Genomic DNA, 23,215 nt, shown 5'->3' on the forward strand with positions numbered 1-23,215 from the left:
CAGAGCTGCCAATGAGAGTATAAAGCCCTGGGGAGGTTCCGGCTGGAAATGGATGAGCGGGGATTGGGAGCCAGAGGGTAAAGGGGGGAGATGGTGGACAAGGAAAGAATAAGCGTGAGCAAAGACACCCGAGGATTTTTGCAACTTTCTTGCCACTCTTTATCTTCCACTTTTTTGACCTCATGACACATGTAGAGTAAAAGCTCCTGAACAGACTCACCAGAGGAGGGAAAACTATTTTTGAGGTAGGAGTGAAAGGTTCTGAGGTGGAGAGAGCTGGAGCCCGAGGCCCAGTGCAAGGCCTGCTGTGTGTCCTGAGCAGACCAAGCGCCCTCTCTGGGCCTCCTGGCTCCTCTCCTCAGTGTGCAGCCTGGCCGGGGTACTTGTCAGGGCCCCCTGCAGTCTCAACCTCTGAGGGTTCCATGTGGACAGCGAGGCTGGAGGAAAGCCTGTCTGCAGCCGGCCAAGCCTGGCAGTGCTGAACCTGCCTGGGCCAAATGGAGGTGTTGAACCTGCCTGGGCCGAAGCCAGGCCTGCAGAGTCATGCAAAATAGCCCCAAAGGAAGACATTGACGGCCAGCAGCAGCACGGCGTTAATGTTGCAGACGCTCCTCCAGAGCGGCTCCTCCGCGATGCTGGTCAGTTTCTGCTCCAGGGCAGCCTTCTCGGCGGGGCTCAGCGCTTGCTCCGGGGCTCCCGAGAGCCCGCAGAGCCACCGCCAGAGCCACTGTCCCCAGGACCTGCGTGGGGCTGAGGGAGAGGAGTCAGAGGGGAGAGAGGCAGGGGAGCAGCAGAGCACAGGTGGGAGAAAGGAGATGATGAGAGAGCAGGGCCGGGAGAGAGATGGTGAGAAACCCAGGAAAGGAGCGAGGCGCACAGAAGGGGCAGAGGCAGGTCAGCTTAGCCGTGGTGCAAGCCGCAGGAGGAGTGCTGAGCTAGGGCATCACGCTGAAACCCCAAACTGTTGTATAGCAGATTCATCTCCAGGGGCGGGGGTGTTGGGGGTGAGGGTAATGAAGCTCCTTCCAGTTCAGAGCGACTGAGGACCCAGTGGCTCAGCATTAGGAAGCACACTGCCCTGCGGTATAAACCAGATCCTACACCTGCACTTTCGCAGTAATGAGGACAATATTTTGGCTCCCATCTGCCTTACTCGTTTAATATCAGTAGTCGTCTGGGAAGAGGAAGGGTGATATTTTGAGGATTCCCTTAGAGACCCCATCCCCAGTGAACTCCCAAATGGGGTCTTCGAGGACCCATGACTTCGTGTCTGTCTCCATCGCTCCCTTCCGCCCCGTATGCCCTCAGCCTACCTCCAGGCTGCTCCTGGCCCTGGCCGGGGTCTTCTGCTCCTCTGGCCCCCGTGGGGCCCTCCCCAGAGGCAACCTCCGCTGTCCCCGCTGTACTCTGAGGGGGCTCCTTCTCCAGCTCAGAGCAGGGGTAATGCCGCGTCCACCAAGTCAGACGAGCCAGCTGGAGGGAAAGCAAACAGTCTCAGCTCAGGTGCCTTTGGAGGGCAGTAGGACTGTAAGAAGAGAGGACCCTATTCCTGGGAGGCCAGCAGAGCCTCGTGGAGAACAAGGAAGAAGCTCGCGGCTGGAGGAGGCCGGGCTCTGAGCCCTGACTCACCCGTCCTTTGAAAACCTGAACTCCTTGCACCTGCTCCACGCAGGCCTCCTGCCAGGGGCCAAAATCTCAGCGGATCAGTATGGGCCCCTGACCTCCCAGAGCTCACAGACAGGGAGAAGCAAGACTGGGGACAGGCAGACAGGTGCCCTGTAGGGTAAGGGAGTTAGAGAAGGCGAGGTTCGGAAATAGACCGGCACTTTACAGGAACAGATCACCTTTAATGAGGTGAGAAGGGGCAGTAGTCAGATTAGTGAGCTGCTGCACTAACCCAAGAAAAGAGTAAGTATATATAGGCATATATGTGGAAATCTACTGTCTTAAGGGGGCCTGTTCTTTTCTAAGGTTGTTCAGAGTAGTTATCTCTTAAACGGCTGGGGCAAGGAATTCTGGAGATCAGCCAGAGGCTGGACCAGCTGTGAGCTGGGCGTAATCAACCTTAATGTCCATTTTTTTTTTTTTTTTCCTTCAGGTGAGCGAGTTCTTTGTTTTGCATAGAACGGTGGGGAGGACCCTAAGGGAAGTTTTAACTCCAGGCTATTTTGATCCATGTAACTTTCCTTTATGCCCCACGTAGCGACTTCTGTGGTCAGGTGGAGGAGCTGACGGTAAATGAAACTGGCCGGCAGTGGAGAGTCACGGAAGACAGAGGCAGAGGAAAGAGGTTGAGTTCTAGGCTTTAGAAAGATCTCCTGGAGTGAACTGGTGGGATCCAGCCTGGAGCCGGCTGTGCAAGTGAAACAAGGAAAAAGGAGCAGCCAGAGGTCACAGGAGGGGGCAGTGTCAAGGTTAAGGAGTGAGCTCTGCAGGTTGTGACGACTGAGTAAGCAGGCAGGGGAGAGAGGAAATGACGGCTCACACAAGGAACAATGATATTTATAGGAGCAGGAAGAAAACCCCATGACGATGGCAGAGGGGCAGTCAGCTGGCAGGAAAAAAATACAATGAGCAGAAGAGAGGTCTCCAGGATGCAGCATGTGGGCAGTGATATCTGGTTCTTCTCAGAATCCACTTAACGAGGATGGGAAAGTGGCTGTTGATTTTTAGTTACAAGGTTGTTGGGCATCTTGGTGTGAGCCACCCCAGAGGGCAGTGGGACACCAGCCAGACGGCAGTGGGATGGGAAGTAGATGAGAGGGAAGCGGAGGCTGGGGATGGAGACCATTCTTCACAGTTTGCTGCTGAGGCTCAGAGAGGGAGACAACTGTATCTGGAGGAGACCAGGAGCCAGGGAGGAGAATTTTCATTGGGAAGGATTTTGGTGCGGAATGAGACAGCAGACAGTGGGGAAGCTGCAGGATCAAGGAGTGGGCAGAGATCATTTCTGGAGTGAGTCCCCTGGGGAAGTCAACCTCTTGGCTCTTCTGTGAAGATGCTGCTTGTTTGTAGGATTTCATTACGCCAAAGGTCTAGATTGTTTTGCCAACTCTAAAGGTAAGGAGTGTTATTAGTTATTTCCACCCAGTGTGTCAGGGACCAACTTTTGGCATGGGCTCTGTTACGGGCAGAATACTGTTCCCGCCAAATTCACATGCTGAAGTCTTAATCACCTCCTACTTCACAGTGTAACTGTATTTGGAGAAAGGTTCTTTAAAGAGGTGTGTGCTAAGTCCTTTCGATTGTGTCTGACTCTTTGTGACCCCATGGATGGTAGCCCACCAGGCTCCTCTGTCCATGGGATTCTCCAGGCAAGATTACTGGAGTGGGTTGCCATGCCCTCCTTTGGGGGAGTTTTCCGACCCAGGGGTTGAACCCACATCTCTCAGTTCTCTTGCATTGGCAGGTGGATTGTTTACCACTAACACCTCCTGGGAAGCTCCTCTTTAAAGAAGTGATTAAGGTTAAATGAAGTCTGATGAGTGAACTCCAATCCAATGTGACTGGTGTCCTTAGAAAGGAGATTAGGATGCAGGCAGACATAGGTAAAAGCCCTCATGAAGACAGAAGGAAGATGGCCATCTATGAGCCAAGGAGAGAGGCCCTGGAGGAAATAACCCTGCTGACACCTTGACTTCTGGCCTGCAGACCTGCAGGAAAATAATTTCTATCGTTGAAGCCACTCAGTATGTTGTACTTTGTTATGGCAGCCTGAGCGAACTAATGCCCTTTTGCTCTAAAGAAAACAAAGTTTCAAAAGACAGAGCATCCCTGTCTCAGTTCAGTCCAGTCGCTCAGTCGTGTCCAACTCTGCGACCCCATGAATCGCAGCACGCCAGGCCTCCCTGTCCGTGTCTGGGGACTGGTAAATCCATCAGCATGGGAGCTGTGAGGGTTTCAAGCTGAGCTCTTACTTTGCTTGATTGTTTATTTTTTCATAGACTGGTTTCTTTAAGGTCCAACTCAAAGTGGCCTTGTCAGACCACCCTTCCCCTCCCCCAGGGGTGCCTGCCTCTCCTACTCTCGACTGCTCCCCTTGAGCTTGGTCCTCTGTGCTTTCTCCTGGTAGAGTAACTGTTGGTGGTGTTGAGGTCTTCCTTTCCTCCTCCCCCCGCTCCCCACTTCCCATGGACAGTGGCTGGCAGGGACCGTTCATCTTTGTAAGCCCAGGACAGGGCCTGGCCCAGAGTAGGCGCCCACTGAATAATTTTCCAACTGAATGAATTACTTTTCACTTGGGAATTAACAGCACAAGGAGCTCACCATCCCTAAGACATCTGTGACCACAACTCAGTAGAGTGAAGGTCAATGGTGGAATTCCAGGCACTGGGAAAGGGGAGCATGGGGCCTCACTCCAAGCACTCCACTTGCCTTTTCCTCAGGGATGGGAGCTGTGCAGAGGCTGACAGCGACGATGACGATGGCAGTGAGCCCACAGAGGAGGAGTGCAAAGTAGAGGTAGTGGAACTCCTTGAGCACGGCTGGCCTGCGGTCCTCCTCCCCACAGGCTGGGGCTGGGTAGCAGAACTCCAGGATCATGCGTAGAAGCCCCACCACCAGGCCAAACAGGAGGCCCCAGAAGGCTCCCTGCAGAGAGAGGGCACACCAGGGGTGGGATCCAGGCAGGAGAGCCTCAGAAGCTAAAAGCCACAGGTTGTCACAGTGTGTGCAAGCCTGCCTGAGTGAGTTCCCCATGAATGCTGCTACTGCTGCTAAGTCACTTCAGTCATGTCCGACTCTGTGCAACCCCACAGACGGCAGCCCACCAGGCTCCCCTGTCCCTGGGATTCTCCAGGCAAGAACACTGGAGTGGGTTGCCATTTCCTTCTCCAATGCATGAAAGTGAAAAGTGAAAGTAAAGTCACTCAGTAGTGTCCAACTCCTAGCAACCCCATGGACTGCAGCCTACCAGGCTCCTCCATCCATGGGATTTGCCAGGCAAGAGTACTGGAGTGGGGTGCCATTGCCTTCTCCCATGAATGCTGAGGTGCTGTCTTATCCTAAAGCGGGCAGAGTGATATACTGGAAAGGACAGGGGCTCCAGAACCAGACAGGCCAGGCTCCACGGTGGAACAATGACCAAAGCAGTGACTCGACCTCACTCACGAGCAGCGATAAGCAAATTACTAAGTACTAAGGATAGATGTTTAATGTTCAACTAGAATGGAATCTTTGTAATCAGTGGGGAAAACCAGGATCTTCCTCCCCAAATTCCTGTCATAATAAATCAGAATTAGAGCACTTCCTTTTTAAAAGAAAAGCTCAATTTCATATCTTCTCTGTAGCACTGTTGGACCCTAACCTACACCTGTTTCCCAGGTATAAGGGTTAGAAGGCTTTTATTTGCAAAATATGAGATGCTGGCCCAGTTTCAAAAATTCTGGAATGAATAGAAACCTCCAGAACTTAACAGAGTCCCAGTGTGCATGCTGGTTATCAGCAGGGGGCCTTAAGCTCTGCAAACAGTAGACCCAGCAGAGGCCTGGCTCAGCTACCCCACTGAGGGTGAGGGGACTCTGTGGTATCCTTCCTGATGACCCTGGGAAGGTTCATCACATGGCCCTGTGCAGTCATGTCTGCAACGTTTCTTACCTCCCCCAAGGTACAGCCAATGGATTTGGGGCTCTCTTTTCCAGACTATCCCAGGGAGTGACCAAGGTCACCCTCCTGGCACCTCCCAGGACCTGTTAGATTTCAGTGCAGCTCCATGAATGGCACACGTGCACCCCTGTAAGCTCACATTTGTTTCATCATCCTCTTTGCTGTAAATTTGCTGACATGTAGAACCTTACAGTGTTAGAGAAGGCAATGGCACCCCACTCCAGTACTCTTGCCTGGAAAATCCCATGGACAGAGGAGCCTGGTAGGCTGCAGTCCATGGGGTCGCTAGGAGTTGGACACGACTGAGCGACTTCACTTTGACTTTTCACTTTCATGCATTGGAGGAGGAAATGGCAACCCACTCCAGTGTTCTTGCCTGGAGAATCCCATGGACAGAGGAGCCTGGTGGGCTGCTGTCTATGGGGTCACACAGAGTCGGACACGACTGAAGTGACTTAGCAGCAGCAGCAGCAGTGTTAGAGATCTTCCTGACCCCATGGGCTTTTACACACACTGACCCTTCTGTCTGGAGCACTCTTTCCTCTGCCATTAATCCTTCAGATCTCAGCTCAGATGTCACTTTGTGACCCCCATCCCAGGTGTCCCATAGGTTAGGTGCTCCTGCTTTTTGCTCCCCTAGCAGCCATCCTACTTGTGTATATTTTTTTATTGCTCGGTTGTGTCCGACTCTTTGTGGCCCCATGGACTGTAGCCCACCAGGCTCTGTTGTTCATGGAATTGTCCAGGCAAGAATACTGGAGCAGGTTGCCATTTCCTACTTCACAGAATCTTCCTGACTCAGGGACTGAATCCACGTCTCTTTCATCTCCTGCATTGGCAGGCGGATTCCTTACTGCTCGCACCACCTGGGAAGCCATCTGACTTTGATGTTACCACATGTTGAATTATCTCTCCTCCCTCTGGCCCAGTGGTGGCAGACGTGAACTTTGTAAACCATTGCATCCCCAGAGCCTCCATAATGGGAGTGATGTTCGTTGAGGGAATGAGTAAATCTCAACCTGTCGATGTGGACAGGGAGTTGGAAGCCTGGAGAGGGCAGTCAGGTTATGGACCGAGTAGCTCTCCTGACCCTCTGGGGTTCTGGGAGAGACAGGTGTGCTCTGTACTCACAGGCTCTGTGACCCTCTTGCAGAAGATGGCCAGCAGGAAGAGAGCAGTGATGGGCGGGGCCAGGTAGCTGGTGACAGACTGGATGTAGTCGAAGAGCTGCCCGCTGTTGGAGCTTTGGATGATGGGGATCCAGAGGATGCTGATGAGGACCAGGACCACCACAAACACTCTGCGGGAGAGCACAGGGCGCTGTGAGAAGTGCTCAGGGCAGCACAGCAGGGGGGTGAGTGGGAACCAGGAAGGGAGAAAGGAGAGGAACACGTGGCCACTGAATCAGAGACGGATAGAAGGCCAGGATCACAGATGCAAAGATTACAGAAATTTATATTCGTAAAATCCCAGAACATTAGAATTATAGAACCCAAATAAAACTCTAGAATTTAAAAATTAGATCCCTTGAAGGGGGTGTGTGGACCACCTGCTTTCAGGAAGAAATCCATACCTTTCCCCTTTACCATACACCTCAGTAAAGGGCCTCTGTTGAAAAACTGTTCTTGGGTGTGTTGGGTGCAATAGTGAATATTGCCAGGAGATGGCGCCCAATCCCCACTGATTGCTGTAAAACTTGGCAGGTGGGCAGAGAGAAAAGGATTCTGGCCTCTCCTCACCTTTCCCTCCCATTCTCTCTCTTTCTGGCCCCAATAGAGCAGCAGCTACCTAATGGCCTTCCTCCATTCACTCCCCTCTCATCCTCCACCCATTTGTACAAGTCTGTCCTGCACTCAGATCCTTCAATGGTCAGCCCCTGGGCGTAGAGCTGGGGGTGCACAGATGAGTGGGCATTAGGGGTCCCTTGGGCAGCCGTGGGCAGGAGGCCTCGTGATGGAAGAAACAGTGAGGGCAAAGGTAAGGAGAGGGACAAGAGTAAGTTATCTAAACTCAAGTACCATCTACCAGAAGGGAGAAGGAACATTCAGAAACTTGAGTTATAGGACCTTAAATTATGAAGCAAAGATTTCGGAAAGGTCCTCTTAACTTTATGTAATCTATAAATCCCCAACCTAGGGAGAAAAAGTAAAAATAGCCACCAAGTTATGTCTTGAAAACCTTAAAATGAATACCTATGAGATAAGGTTCAAAATTTTCAGCTGAGTGTTTAAAGCTCTGCATCCTTTGGAGACAAACTTTCTATGAACATCTCCATCCACCCATGCCCCTCACTGCATTACCTGTGTTTCTGCCTTTCTCTTAAACTGTGTGCACCCTCGGGGCAGGACCATATAAATCACCCCTGCATCCCCAGCAGAAAAGTATGATGCAGGATGCCTGCTGAGAGTGAGTCTTTCTGGTATCCTGGGGTGACAGCCAGAGCTGGTCTGGGGGACACTGGGGGTGAGCTGCTTGCTAACTCCTTCCCATCAATACAGTTCATCTTTCATTGATTAAATGCTTTGTCAGCTGCTCTCATTTACCCTCTTGATCAGTTCCAAGATAAAGTTGAACAGGCAGGCAGGGAAGAGACTTTTTTTCTCCTTATCTGGAGGGAGATAAATGGTCCAGAGTTGGGGAAGAACTTACCCATGTCAGAGAGAAAGGTGGCCCTAGGACCCAGGTGCTCTGGCTGCCGGGGCAGCGTCTAGACCCAGCCACATCTCCTTGGGGTAACCTGGGGCAGGGGGCAGGGGGGAAAGACGTCTGTCTACAGGGAGAGGACCCAGGAAGGATGGGCCTGCGCACCTGCCCACCACCATCAGCTCCTGTTCTGTCGCATTCCTGCGGAAGCGCTGCCACACGTCAATGGCGAACAGGGTGCTGCTGCTGTTGAAGATGGAGGTGAGTGAGCTCATGAGGGCAGCCATGATCACCGCGATCATCAGGCCCCGCAGACCTGGGGAGAGACGAGGTGTCTGTGGACCACTGACCCGTGAAAGCCGATCTGCCAGGAGCTATAGAGGCTACCAGCGTCCAGCAGAGTCAGGAGCTCAGAGGAGGAGAAGGGATGGCAGAGGTATTGAATGAGGTGCCCTTCCAGGAACCCAGGAAACTCATAGAACTAGAGGCTGGTCCCAGCCACCCTCTGCCTCTGCCTTCCTCTGCGGCCATGGCCAAGTTATCTCCCCTCCCTGGGCCTCAGTTTCCTCATCTGCACGTTAAAGGATGTGGGACCAGGTGGCCTTTAAAGTTCTCTTCAGCTTGGCCATCTCAATCTGGGTTTTAAACCTGTAGACACTTGGTTAGTGGACCCTGGTTGGGAGAAGGGTGATGATTAATTATTGAGTTTTTTTCAGTGTTTTGTACCTTTATCATGGACACTATGGTGCCAGGCTAAAGCCCCAGCCTGCACAGCAGAATGTTCTGAGCTTTTTAAAATTTTTATTTTATTTATTTTAATTTGTAATGCAAACTTTAAAGGTTAGTTCCCATTTACAGTTACTAAAAAATATTGGTCATATTCCCTGTGTTGTACACTGCATCTTTGAGCCTATCTTATACCCAGTAATTTGCATCTTTCAGTTCCCCACCCCAGGGTCCCCCGTTCTCAGGAACCACTAGTTCCTTATCTGTATCTATGAATCTGCTTCTTTTTTGTTATATTCACTAGTTTGTTTTTTTTGATTCCACATACAAGTGATAATATACCACATCTGTCTTTCTCTCTCTGACTTATTTCGCTTAGTATAATGCCCTCTGAGGTCATCCATGGTGCTATAAATAGCAAAACTTTGTTCTTTCTTACGGCTGAGTAGTATTCCATTTATGTGTCTGTGTGTGTGTGCATACCATCTTTATCCATTCATTTGTTGATGGACATTTAGTTTACTTCCTTACCCTGGCAATTATAACTCGTGCTACTATGAACAACGGAGTGCATGTATCTTTTAGAATTAGTATTTGGGTTTTTGGCGTATACGCCCAGGAGTGGAACTGCGGGGTCTGACGGTCGTTCTCCTTTTAGTTTTTTGAGAAAACTCCTTACTGTTTCCCACGGTCAGAAGCCATGGGTTTGTTTCCTGATTTTGCAAGTACCTAGCTGTGTGATCTTTGGACCAGCCCTGATCCTTTCTGGGCCTGTTTTACACTTGTAACAAGGGAGGGTGGGGCCTGCTGATATCTGGTCTATATGATTCTGATGAGGAAGCATCTAGAAACATGACTCTCTGGCCAGATCCACCTTAGTCCTCCTTCCCCTCAGTAGAATATTTAACCACTCCCTGCATGCCTCCCTAGAAGGCTCAAGGGGTCCCGAATCTAGGACAGCGTCTCCTCTGGGGCCCCTGCTTCTTCTGTTGGTTAATGATAAATTCTGGTCTCTAAGCGGACACCTCCAAGTTATCCCGGGCCTCTTCCTCTACCTCCTTCCCACCTCTCTCATCTGGTCCCTCTGCATATGCTCCATCATAGCTGGGCCTCCACCCACCTCCACTATTTGTTACATTCATTTCACCTCCACTGTTTCTACTGGAGGGAGGGAATAACTCGACTTTCTTCCATAAATCTGCCTTTTTTTCTGTGTCCCCAGTCTCAATATTACTATAAACTCAAGACCTACGAGCCCTCTTTGGATCTCTCTGTCTTTCTTGTCTCTGAAATGCGATTGGTCATCGAGTCTTGCCAATTCTTTCTCACAAATATAAACTAAACCCTTTCTGTCTATCCCTAAAGCCACTGACCCCAGCCAAGCCACCATCACAACCTGGACCACTGGAAATCCCTTAGTAATCATCTCCCTGCCTCCCTCTAAGCTGAACCCTCCATGTAGAGTGATCCTTCTAAAGCATACATCTGATCATAAGTATGTGTGTGTTAGTCACTCAGTCGTGTCCAACTCTCTGTGACCCAAAGGACTCCTCTGTCCATGGAATTCTCCAGACAAGAATACTGGAGTGGGTTGCCGTTTCCTTCTCCAGGGGATCTTCCCAACCCAGGGATCGAACCCAGGTCTCCTGCATTGCAGGCAGGAGCTACTAGGAGCTACTAGCTACTATCTGAGCTACTAGGGAAGCCCCTAATCATGCATGCTGGCCTGAAACCCCCGTGACCCTCCACTGCCCTCAGAGTAAAGGCCATGCTACACAGTGGGGCATGGCCACCATGTCCTCCCTGCAAAGGTGATCTTCATTCCTGCTGCATCTGAGTCCACACTGGCAATTTTCAGTTCAGACTTCACGCTCTCTCGCAACCCTGGGCCTTTGCACATGCAGCCCTCCTCCCCAGAATGACATTTCCCACACCCCTCCCCCTTTGTCTGCCTAAGATATCCCCTGGGACTAAGCTCTATTTCCTCTCCTCTGGAAAACCTTCCTTCACATTCCCCAAAGTGGGTCAGGTGCCTTCATATGGGTCCCTCATCCCCACTGTGTCTCATGCTGGTCACATTGCATTGTGCCTCTACCCTGGAGACTGCACAGGGTCCTGCCTTTTATCCCTGCCTCTCTCCCTGCCAGGGCACAGAGCAGCACCTCAGAGATGCTGTGAAAAGGGGTGTGTGTGTGTGTGTGTGTGTATTAGGAAGTGGGGTGCGGAGGTAAATGTTCCCATTTTCTCTTCCCATCCATGTGCATCCTTAATGCAATCAATCTATTCTGGATAGTGGGTTCTGGATTTTGCTGGAAAGCTGGTATGAGGCATGCTGCAAGGGAGATGGACTTACCCACGGGCATGAGAGCCATGACCAGCTTGGGGTAGGCAATGTTAGAACATCCCACACGGGCCCCGCAGATCGCTTGGCAGACGTTGGGGTCCACGCAGCCTACCTCATCTGCAGAAGTGATGGTAGTTAGACCCAAATTATCCCATGCCTTCTCGGGTTGGCTCAATATGTGCTTTCTGACCCTATAGAAAAAATGTTCACTGGTGACTCTGGCAGGAACCAGCATCTAGAGGGTCCAAGAATAGGCTGATATTGGGTCTTATGGTTTATTGGTATCTGGTAAATTTCTCAACCACATACCACCCTGCAAAGCCTGATAGACTCCTTTAGATTTTAGGCCTTTTATTTTAACAAATAGTAAACATCATTACAAGGCACCATGAGTGCCTCAGTTTGTCTTTCCCTTATAAAGAGAAAGATGGACTTTAAAATGACATTCAGATACAAGTTTCTTCTACTAAAATACATACTGTTATGTCAGACCCACAAAGCCTAACATATTTACTATGTGTTCTTAATAGAAACAGTGTGTGTGGTCCCTGCTCTGGCCCAGTATTGCCCAGAGGGGGACTGGCTCTTACCTGGGTACAGGGCCCGGCTGATCATGCCGGGCATGACGATGAAGAACATGGGCAGGATCTTCAGGTAGCCCCCCAGAATGGAGCCGCCCTTGGCATGGGACAGACTCTTGGCGGAGAGAGATCTCTGCACAATGACCTGGAAAGGCAGCAGGGCAGGTGTGCCGCCTGGGCTGGGCTCGGGCTCCACTCAGCCTTGGTGAGCCCTGGCATGGCCGCTGACTGTGCCCCACACCCATCCCCCTGAGCCAGTCCCAGCCCTCTGTGCATTGGCACATGCAGTTTGCCCACAGGAGCCCTCCCAGCTGGTGGCGAGCTGGCCCAGCTTGGCAAGGGCATCACCTGGTCAGAGCACCAGCACCAGGTGGCCAGCACCGTGAGCCCAAAGATGAGGCCTGGCCAGGGGAGGTCCCCGCGCACAGGGTCCCGGAACATGTGGAAGGCGTCGGGCCGGGGGAGGTGACAGGTGGTGTTGGGGACGGTGACGTTAGGGAGGGCCTGACTGTACCGCTCCTCCAGGCCTGGGTACCAGCCCACCTCCTGAAAGCCTGCAGGGAGAGACCTCAGTGAACGAAACAGCCCTGGGGCCCCACTGGGCTTGTCACCTACCCCCACACCCAGATCCCGGTCCTGTGTGGGATCCCTGAGCTTGGAACTCATATGGGACTTGGGGATGAGAGACGGAAGTGGGGCTCAGGCTCAAGAGCCCTGGTTTGGTGTAGAGAGAATCCTGTTCTTTGGGAGCCATGCCTGAAGTGGGGAATGGCTCTGCGCTCTGCAGACCATGGAGGTGACATCCAGAGCCAGATCAGAGAGGAGTTTAGAGGGGCAGGGATGTACTCAGGCCTCTTCCTTACCCAGAAACATGAGGACAAGGGCTCCCCCGACCATGATCACGGTCTGCAGAGTGTCTGTGTAGATCACGGCCGTGAGGCCCCCTGGGGACCCAAGGAGAGGGCTCATCAGTACCAGCAGGGCCTTCCTCTCAGGGCGCCCGCCCTGTGCTCGGCCATACTGGGGAGACCAGAGAACACGCGGAGCCCTCAGCCAGTGGACTCTGGCCTCTGTCTTCCCCGCCGCTCATGTTCCTCCAGTCCGCCTGGCAGGTGAAGTTGGTCATGGTCGGGCCCTCAGGTCCTGCTCTTTCTGTCCTCCAGCTGTGCTTTTGTGAAATACCAAGTCCCGTCCTTGGCTGCACTATTAGCTCCCCCAGGAGGCCTCCCTTCCTTCCTCCCCAACCCAGCACCCATTTAAACTCCCCCACACCTTAACCAGCAGAAAGTCTGCCTGAGCCCACATCTTGGGCATTCAGGCCTGCGTGAGGGGCTCTGGAGGAGACAGGAGAAGGCAGGCTTGAGGCTGTTGTCTGGAGCAGCCTGTGGTGACTCTGGCCTGGGTGACAGTCCCCCATTCGTCACCCAGGTCCCTGCTGTCCATCTTTCTCTGTGTCACCTAGTGTCTCTCCTTCCCTGGCTCTCTCGGGCTGGCTTTGCTTCCTTCTGTTTCTTCCCTTTCTGACTCCCCTTTTCTCTGATGCACTGTGCCTTTCCATCTTTTCCTCTGACTCTGCATCTTTGCCTGCCTCTCTCTTTCCCCCTCAGACTTCTCTTTCTCACTCTCCCGGTCAGTTTTCACTCTGTCCCTCCCTGGACCTCTGTGCCCCTGCTGTCCGGAGCTTCCCATTCCACCTCTCCGTGTCTCTGTTCCCGGCACCTGCACCCGACGTGACCTCCCCTTGGCCATACCTGTGATGGTGTAGACGGCCGTCACCACCAGCAGGGTCACTGTGGAGAGGTAAAGATTCCAGCCCAAGGCCATCTGGATGAACAGGGCTCCAGAGAAGATGTCAGTCTGCAGGGACAGGGACCCAGGAGTCCGGATCACCCGAGGCCCTCTGTGTGGCCACTGGGCAATGTCTCCTTCCTGCTCAGTGATGCCAGGTGCTGTTGGCCCTCAGAGCACAATGAGGATGAGCCCTAAGTGATGTGCTCTGGAGGATGGGCTTGGCCTGTGGACCCTGAGGAGCCGGGGGGATTGCAGCGCAGAGGAGCACACAGTTCTGAGCCTGAGAGCCCTGTGATCCAGCTGCACTCCCAGGGGCGTGTGCTGGCAGTGAGAGGATGGAGTAGCACGCTGAGGAAATGAGGCAGGAGTCGGGGTCAGGAGGAAGAGGCCCCTGGGGGAGAGGGTGGGAACCCAGAGGGCCTTCAACTGCTCCCTGAAAGAGCACCAGCCCACTCGGACCTGATGTGGGCCCCAGGTGACCTGACAGAGCAGGAGCCGCAGATGACGCAGATCCTGGATACCCACGTGCTGGGCTTTATTGGAGGACTTGGGGTCACAGACTTGGCCTGAGCTGATTTAGGGTTGCTTACAAGCATTGGTGGAAAAGAGGCTATAGTTTTTCCAGCCCTGAACTCAGGGCATGCTTCCTGGTCCCTTGCGCTGAGTGTTTTGTGATCCATGACGGGCTACAACATGACAGAGCCGCAGGAGGCTTGGAATGGGCCATGGGACCCAAACATTAGTTCCAGCCCCAGAGCTAGTGTTCTGTGTGGACCTTTGCAAATCATTTGACCTGAGTTTGTCTTCCAAGTTTGCATCAATAGAGGAGGAATACGTCCTTTTTAATGGTAACATTCTCAGTGCTGAATGAAGACTAATTTAATGGGAAGATAAGCGAGTGAATGAACTTGAAATTGTGAGTTCTTTGGATAGAGGGACTGTTATTCACTCAACAAACATTTATCGTCCATCTCTAATTACCCTGCTGTTAGTGGGGGTGGACAGGGAGCATGTGATGAAGGGGTGTGAATTCATCCTCCATTTCTATTATCCTTCCTCTATCCATCTAGCCACCCATCCATCCATCTATTCATTTATCCATCCATCTATCCAGCTATCAATTTATCCATCTGTACATACATATAGCAGCAACATGCTGTGCCCTCTACTAAGCATTTTCAGAGCAACATGATATGGCCACATGGGAACGGTACTCACTGAAATCTTGGTGAAGATGTAGAGGATGAGAGAAAGGACAGACATGTACACCTGGATCCTCTGGCCCCCGAATCGCTTCTTCAGGTACTGCGGCATTGTGACCACACCGGCAGCGATGTACACGGGGACGAAGATCCAGCCAAGGGCCAGAAGCAGCCAGGTTGCCTGGGAGAATGGGGAGAAAAAGGGATCCATGTTCTTAATGCAGATGGAGGAGGGGTGGTCCATGCAGAGGAGAGCCCTGGGCGGGGAAGTAAGGGACCGGAGGCCTGATTTCAGTCCTGTGTGACCTCTGATGAGGTCCATTAGGACTTGGTTTCCTTATCTATAAAATGGGTTCTCCATTTACCATGCAGCCTCCCCAGGCACCTTTGAGGTTTCTCTCAGCACTAAGGTCCGGGACAGGGTAGGGTGGAGTGGGCTAAGACCCCTCTATCCCTGAGAATCTTCCAGCCAGCTTCCTTACATTCCACTCAAAGCCACCCACAGCAAGACCTCCAGCAGCCCCTGTCCCAGCCAGGCCGATGAACAAGCCGCTGCCAACGTTGCTGGACATCAGAGATGCTCCGATCTGCAAGGCATAGGGGGGTCGAGGGTCAGGGGTCAGTTTTCATCTGAATCAATTTGGAGTCAGGACTATGAGCTTCAGTATCTGGGATGGAGGCAGAGAAAGCAGAACCTGAACTCATAAATGTGAGATCAGAGGGAGGAGAGGAAACTGGGGAGCAATGAGGAGGCTGAACAGAACAGACACATACTAGGCACTTACTGTATGTTGAGCACTGTGCTGGGCATTTTATATGCACTAATACACTTAATCTCCAAAAGTATTTGGAGGGATGGTACTAATCTTTCCACTTTACAGAGGAAGGAGTTAATGTTTGGAGACATGAAGTCACCATCTCCAGAACACCCAGAGATTTGGGAGGCAAAGTGGGAAAGAAGAAAAGACATGGAAAGGAAGGTCCATTAGGGAGCATGAAGCTCTGCTCTGGGGCCATGGGTCTAAGGGCCTCTGGAGAGAAGAAGGCTAAAGGGAGGAGGAGAGTCCCCCATGAGAGGGATGGGGGAGGCCCTCTGCCACACCTTTCCTGCAGACTCCAGGGGAGGAGCCACGGGGGCTAAGCACAGGATGGGCCAGCCTCTGAGTTAATTTTTCTCCTGGAGGCAGCCAGCTACTCCGAGGCCATGCTGTTAGACAGATAATGATGACAGTCATAGCGGTCCGTACACAACAGCATTGCCAAGTGCCAGGTTCTGTTCTAAATATAGCAACTCACTGACTCCTCATGACAACCCCAGGAGGAAGGTTCTGTTATCATCCCCATTGTTCTCAGGGAGACTGAGGCAAAGGTAAATAACTAGCTCAAGTTCCAGAACTAATCAGCGACAGAACGAGGATTTCGACCCTGGCCATCTGCTCCAGTAACCACTGCTTGACGGGTGCTAGGCAGTTAGTAAGCGTTCGTTAGTGTTAGCATTTATTATTAGACAGGATCATTATTGGTAAGAGGAGGGGCTGCGGGCTGGAGGGGAAGAGCCAGTCTTGGACCCTCTGTCACCTTAATAAAATCGTGGCGCTGGGCAGCAGGACGTACTGAGCCATTCAGAGAAGAAGCAGCCATGCAAAGGCACAGAGATAATGACCCGTCTGACCTAGCTGAGGACTCTGAGCCACCCTGCCGCCTGCGCATACTCCCTCCCTTTGTCTGGTGGTCCTGGGATGCTGCGGCTGGGCTGGACCCCTGGCCAGAGCACAGAGCACTGGGCCTTCCACTTTGGAGGAAGAGGCTCCCCAGGCTGCTCTCAGGGCAGCGAGGTGCCTTCACCTCCACCCTGCCCAGGGCTCCTAACTCGTCACTCAAGGAGACACCCACAAGGTCATCAGGAGATGGCCCCTCTGAAACAACGATGCTGCTGCTCCCTCTGCTTTTAACTCCCAGCCACACTGCTCTCAGGACACACGAGGGTAACCAGGCACCTCTCAGGACTGGCTGAGTAGGGAAGCAGGCAAGTTGTTGGACAATCATCATAGACACCAGAAACACACATTCCAGTGGGGCAGAGGGGCCGAGAGTCCTCATCCGTGGCTGGTTCCGCCCCAACTCAGACTGAAGCTGCTCTCACTGCAGGTGGCTCAGCTCCAGCCCTGTCCCCCGAGGAGGGCGCCCCACATCCTCTTTCCTGAGGTGCACATTCCCAGACCTGGCTCCACCTCCATCTTTGGGAAACCCCGTCCTGCTCCAAACCCTTAACTTTCCTCACACCCCAGAGCTCTGTTCTCTGCAGGACTGAACATCCAGGCCAGTCCCTGCTCACTCTCCTGATGGACCAGAGGAGATGTGCCAGTCCTCTTCTGTCCTTCTCACAGACTCACTTCCAGGGCTGCAGTTTAGGGCTGGTGGTGGGGGCACAAGCTGAGCAGAACGGCCTCCAAGGGGCTCTCATTATTCTGGTGAGGGGGTGCTGGCAGCGCCAGTGGCCCTGCCCCGTCCCTGTGAGCTGCCAGGCCCACAGCCCCCACATCCCTGGGGATTCTGTCATACTCCTGCCTGCACCTCTCCTTGTCCCAGACACCAAACCTTCCAGAGAGCCCTGTGGACCTCCTGGGTTCCTCCGCTCTTTGGGTGGGGAGGCTGGTGAGAATCAAGACAGGAGTATGAGTATGTGGGTGTGTGTGTCCATGCACACACGTGCCATGCGTCAGGCATGCCCGGGCATGTGCCCAGCTTTGGTGACCCCAGGGTGGACTTCTGCACTGTCAGTTTTGAGGCAGGGCTCACTTCCCTCCTTATTTCAGGAAGAGGAAGCTAGCCTGAAGGACCAAGGGAGCAAGTGGGGAGGCCTGCTGGGAGGGCCTGGGCTTCACAAAGGCCTGAGGGTGGTGGAATTTTACCGCTAGGATTTCCTTCCCTGAACTGCAGTATTTATGTGTCACTTTCCCAAGAAAATCTTTCCTAAGCCCACTTCCACTGTCCGGAGGATAGAGGCTTCCTCCACGCACTCAAAGGCCCCATGCTCCCCTCCGGCTGAGCAACCAACAAGTTTTTTACGAGTCTGTCCTCCTGGTTCAGCTCTGAGCCCCTCTAGAATGGGAACACTCTGGGTAGACTCTGTAGGTCCAGCGTCCTGCCTGGGACCCACACTCAGGAGGCGCCCAGTGGACATGGGTCCCAGCTGTGCATTTGCAACATCTCTCAGGTTGCTAGGTGTCTCTGGACCTGAGAGAAGGAATCCAGAGCCAGGAAACCCCTCGGAGGCTGTAGCCTTGGTCCAGGTTGGAGAAGATGAGGTAGGACTGAGAGGTGGAGGAAGGAGAAGGAGGAAGGTGAACTCACTGGCCACCAGCTCATGGACCTCCCCGCCAGGAAGTAGCCGCCGATGGTCCCTCGACTTGCACGAATGGATGACTGGAAAGGAAACGGCAAGAGTGAGGAAATCCCGAGTCTCCCCAGGCTCTGCCCTCTGCCCCAGATTCCCTGCCCTTTGGTTGCTGGCACTGTGGGGACATGGGGTGCGAACCGAGGCTGGAGGTTTCACCATCTTTAAGCTATGGGGCTTTGGTGGGGTCAGCTGCTCTCTCTGGGCCCCCCTGTTCATCACCTCACCCACCAGGACTGGTGCGAAGAACAAAGGAGCTAATGGGGTGGGGGTGCTGGGTTGGAGGTGGGGTGGGGTATGTGAAATGCCCTACTGAATGCATGGCACTGTGCATGTGCCCAGATTATTGGCATGTCCTTTTGTGTCCTATCCTGCCCTCCACCCCATCCAAATATTCCTTCAGGAAGTGAGTTGGGATCTCATCCTCAGGCTACCATGGTGGGACCACCCTGCTCCCTCCACCCAGCCAGACTCCCATCCTGGGGGCTGGGAGGACACAAAGCACTTAGTCCCAGACAGAGGCAGGGCTCTGCCAGGGGTGAGAATGGGGGGTGGGCAGGGTCTCCTGCCACTGCCTCAAGTCAGATCACATCCCTGAGGCCCACCCAGGACCCTGGAGCAAACCCTGTCCTGCACGGGGAGGGGGGCAGTGGCTGCCTTTTTGAAGAATTACTCTGAGGACTGAAAAGGAGTGAGGAATGAAAAAACTTTCTCTCAGAATGCAGAAAGTGAGACAGGGTAGAGGGTAGAGGGGATAAACTTAAAGCCATTATTAAGATGCGAGAGTTGGACTATAAAGAAGGCTAAGTGCCGAAGAGTTGATACTTTTGAACTGTGGCCCTGGAGAAGACTCTTGGGAGTCCCTTGGATTACAAGGAGATCAAACCAGTCAATCCTAAAGGAAATCAACCCTGAATGTTCATTGGAAGAACTGATGCTGAAACTCCAATACTTTGGCCACCTGATGGGAAGAGGCAACCCATTAGAAAAGACCCTGATGCTGTGGAGGATTGAAGGCAGGAAGAGAAGGGGATGACAGAGGATGAGATGATTAGATAGCATCACTGACTCAACAGACTGAGTTCGAGCAAACTCCAGGAGATAGTTAAGGATAGGGAAGCCTGCCATACTGAAGTCCATGGCGTCACAAAGAGTCAGACATGACTTAGTGACGAAACAAATTAAGATGCTGAAGACAGTAAATATCTGGTTGGGTCTACATACATCAGAAATGCCTGAAGGACTGGAAGAATGAAGGGAAATTGAAAGAAGCATCTCTTCCCCTGAGAGAAAGACATATATTACTCAGTAGAGCAGGACTGCTGTGCAGGGTCTGAGGCTTGTCAAGCCTTTGCTTGGACTTTCTGTGCCAGTCCTGGTCCTCGGGAAGGATAGATGAACCCGAAGAATTTACACTACAGATGAGGAAACTGGGGTCCCCAGATGGGAAGCAGTTTATCCAAAGTCATGAAGGAGAGGAGCTGGTGCTTCTCATGACAGCAGTCTCCTGGGAGCCAGCGAGCCCGTTTGCCCCGTTCTTCCTCACACACCTCGGGAAGCAGGGACTGCTTGTCCCACTTTACAGATGAGGAGACTGAGGCCCAGAGAGGGTTCTTGGCCTTGCCACAGCCTTGTAAGTGACCAGCTGGGACTCAGATCCCTCTCTGCCACACAGCGGAGTCTAAAGGTGCTGGCATTTCCCTCGACTGCTGCGGAGACAATAGGGGTCATTTATTGCTGCAGGCTGTGTGTTGGGCACTGTACCAGATCCTTAAATGTGTCATGTTCCTAAAGCAAGTAGTCCTTTTTATTCTCATTGTCTGGGTGAGAAAACTAAGGCTCTGTAGTATAGTCCCGGGACCACGCTGCCCTAACTGTTAGAGTTGGCATCTGAACTCAGGGCTCCATGGCCTCCAAGCCTGGCCGCCATACATGGCACCGAGGCTCCAGTGAAAGCTGGAGACCAGAACCCATTGGGAGCCACCTGGCTCCCTTCCCATGAGCACACTTGCCCCAGCTCCTTTAGAAAGCTCAGCTCAATGCCAAGATGCTGCCCAGTGGAGGGTGTGGTAGGGTCAGGAGTCAAGCACTCACAGAGTTGGGGATCCTGGCATGAGGAAGATGGCAGGAATGGGACTCAGGGAGCCAAGGGTGCATGGGGTCAAAGGCATCAGATGCACAGAGACAGGGAGTCCAGAGATTGGGGTTCAGGCCTGGCCTGCCTCGGGCTCACTGTATGCGCTCAGACAAGTCACAGCCCTCTCTGGGCCTCAGTTGCCCATCTCTAAATGGAGGGGTTGAGAGGGTGATCCCCTCTTAAAGTCCTTCTACAGTGGTCCCTGTGCTTCCCAGACATGCCTGCCTTCTGCCCACCCCTGCCCCCAGCTCTACGATCGGCTGCAGATGAGAGCCTGTCTCTGCCTCCCCTGCCAAACTCCAGCCTCCAGGCTACTCACCCAGACCCCTACTCCGATGACGAAGACAAAGTAGACGACCAGGACGGCAATATCGTAGGCGTGCAGGCTGCCTCTGGGCCCCGGTGCTGAGCGTGGAACTGTCGCAGTGCTGACCCCACTTCCTGAAGTGCCAGGCCCCATTGCTGCCAGCTCCGTGCTCATCTGCTAGTCAGTCACAACCAGACTGGACTTTGAGGTGCTCCTGGCTTCATTCCTTTCCTGTAATGATTAAACAGGCCCGAGCGCCATTGGCCGCTGAGCCATCCCTGGGCCCCACTGGCACATAAAGTCCTGATACTCCCGCCCCTTTCCCCTAACTGCCAGCCCCAAGCCTCTCCCTTTCCCTGCAAACACACGCACACACAAACGTGCACACACACGCACCTGCACACATACACTCCCACCCCTGAGAGGAGCAGGAGTAGGAGGAAGAACAGGAGGCAAAGAGCAGGGTCCTGGTGACCTGGACTGGGCAGGGGGTGGAAGGGAGACTTCAGAATCAAGATGCTCAAGGTCATGCTTATGTGGAGAGGGAACTGAGGCCCAAGAAGTGAAAGGGACCCCGGAAGTAAAGGTGAAGCTGGGCCTGGAGTTGGGGTATCTTAATGGTCAGATCCATGCACAGGGAGAAGGGGGGTCTGCTGTGACCCTTGCAAAGGGTCCACCATGTCACGTGCTCCTACCTCCAACATACCCAGGTGTCATTTTCCTTTTTTCAGGACATGAGAAACAGGCCTGGGCAGAGACATGGTTTCCTCCAAGCTACAGAGCAAGGCTACAATTCACACCTGCTGCATCTACACTCCTGCCCTGTGCTGTGACAAAGGAGTGCTCCTGGAAAGGACAGAGGGCCCCCCCCCCAGGTCCAGGGAGAGATGCAGATGCCCTGAGACATGGAGTCAGGAGATGGGGGTTCAGGCCAGGCCTGAGACCTGGGCAGCCTGCTTTTAGGTTCCCACTGCACGTCTCCAACAGCAGGCTGACCATGGGCAGGTTTCTCAGTGACTCTAAGCCTGTGTCCTCCTCAGTGAAGCCTCACATTGCAACTGAGTTTGGGATGCACTCCTGAGGGCCTCTGCAAACCCTGATTGATTGCCCGCTTTTGGGCGGGGTGGGGGCCACATCAAGAAACAAACATGAACCACCAAGGGGCCCAGGCACCAGGCACACAGGTGTGCCCATACTGCCCCCTGAAAGTTGCTGAATTGGGGACGTTTCAGTCTTGGGAGCATCTGCTCTGCATTCAGCTGTACACTCAGGGGCCAGGGGGCCAGGCCAGGGGAGCAGGGGGCCCTGTTCACTGCCATCCACACCCAACCCAGCACCCTATGAGGATTCTAGGCCTGGGTGTAGAGGGCCACGCCCTCTTCCCTCCCCTTTTGGAGAAAGGGAAGTGAAACATAGCTCCTGGGACACCCCTCTTCCTAGCTCCTTGGACCCCTGGCTCAGAACATCAGGCATAGGCCATGCTGAGCTCAGGGACAGGGCCACTGCACTGAGAGAGAGGCTGGAGTAGACTCAGCTTGGGAGCAGCTCAGGGGTCCAGCGAACTCCCTGCTCATATTTAAAAACAAAGAAGAATTCTCTGGGCCCCATGTTTTCTGGGGGTGAGTGTAGAGGCTACGAGGCTGGCCACATGGTTGAGTGTTAATCAGGGAGAGAGAGAGATGTCTGAGCTCAGGCTCCTCAACCACAGTGAGAAATCCAGACTGATCACTCCAGAGAAGAGAAGAGGAGTATAGTGGGGACATGACCTGAGTGTGCACTTTCTCCTATGCCCACCACCCAAGGGACCCACCCTGGCCCTCTGGGTTCTGCTGCTCATGCACTGGCCCCCCAGCCACCCCTCACAGATGCCTGAGGCTGAGCTGCAACCCATTGGACATTTTTGTTGTTGTTCAGTCGCCAGATTGTGTCCAACTCTTGCAACCCCATGGACTACAGCATTCCAGGCTTCCCTGCCCTTCAGTATCTCCCGGAGTCCCTAACCCCAAACAAATTGGTTTGGGCTGGCTTCAGCCACTCCTGTGAACTATCTGTTAGGTCATCAGGCAACTTGGAGATTCAGAGCCTAGAGAGTGTGGAGGGTGGGCAAAAGGGGCTGTGTGTGGGGGCGCAAAAGGCTATGAAACCACCAGAATATCTATCATAGAGCCTCTGCTCAAACCCCAAGCCTTTGCCATATCATTGAGTCCTAAGGCCCCAACTCGGGCCTGGCAGTTGTGCTTTGGCATTTATGTTCCTGCTCACAGCCTGTTGGAAACAACAATTTAGCAGGAGAGAAGCTGCCCGAGGCAGGCAGGGCGGCACAGGAATAGCTGGGAGAATTGCTACTTATGGCCAGACAGTGCACTAGTCATCATTAAAACCAGGCAAAGCAGAAAGGATGCCACAAAGTGCAGGCCAAACTGGGGCAAACAGACCTGGAAAATAGGGCAAACCCACCCTCAACCAAGGCACTATTGGATGGC

General features: G+C 53.2%; 1 protein-coding gene across 1 annotated transcript; it reads right to left on the bottom strand.

Moving 5' to 3' along the window:
- Positions 1-295: 295 nt before the first annotated feature.
- Positions 296-20,906, bottom strand: SLC5A9 (solute carrier family 5 member 9). Its single transcript, XM_055586961.1, has 14 exons — positions 20,745-20,906; positions 18,246-18,317; positions 15,374-15,478; positions 14,908-15,072; positions 13,650-13,755; positions 12,762-12,842; positions 12,247-12,452; positions 11,908-12,043; positions 11,327-11,434; positions 8,413-8,563; positions 6,736-6,904; positions 4,375-4,590; positions 1,314-1,473; positions 296-750 (listed from the first exon to the last, which is right to left on the bottom strand). The coding sequence occupies exons 1-14, from the start codon at positions 20,904-20,906 to the stop codon at positions 542-544; spliced, it is 2,046 nt and encodes a 681-aa protein (XP_055442936.1). The 3' UTR covers positions 296-541.
- Positions 20,907-23,215: the final 2,309 nt, after the last annotated feature.

Source organism: Bubalus kerabau, chromosome 6 (assembly GCF_029407905.1).
Source record: "Bubalus kerabau isolate K-KA32 ecotype Philippines breed swamp buffalo chromosome 6, PCC_UOA_SB_1v2, whole genome shotgun sequence".
Lineage (NCBI taxonomy): Eukaryota > Metazoa > Chordata > Mammalia > Artiodactyla > Bovidae > Bubalus > Bubalus kerabau.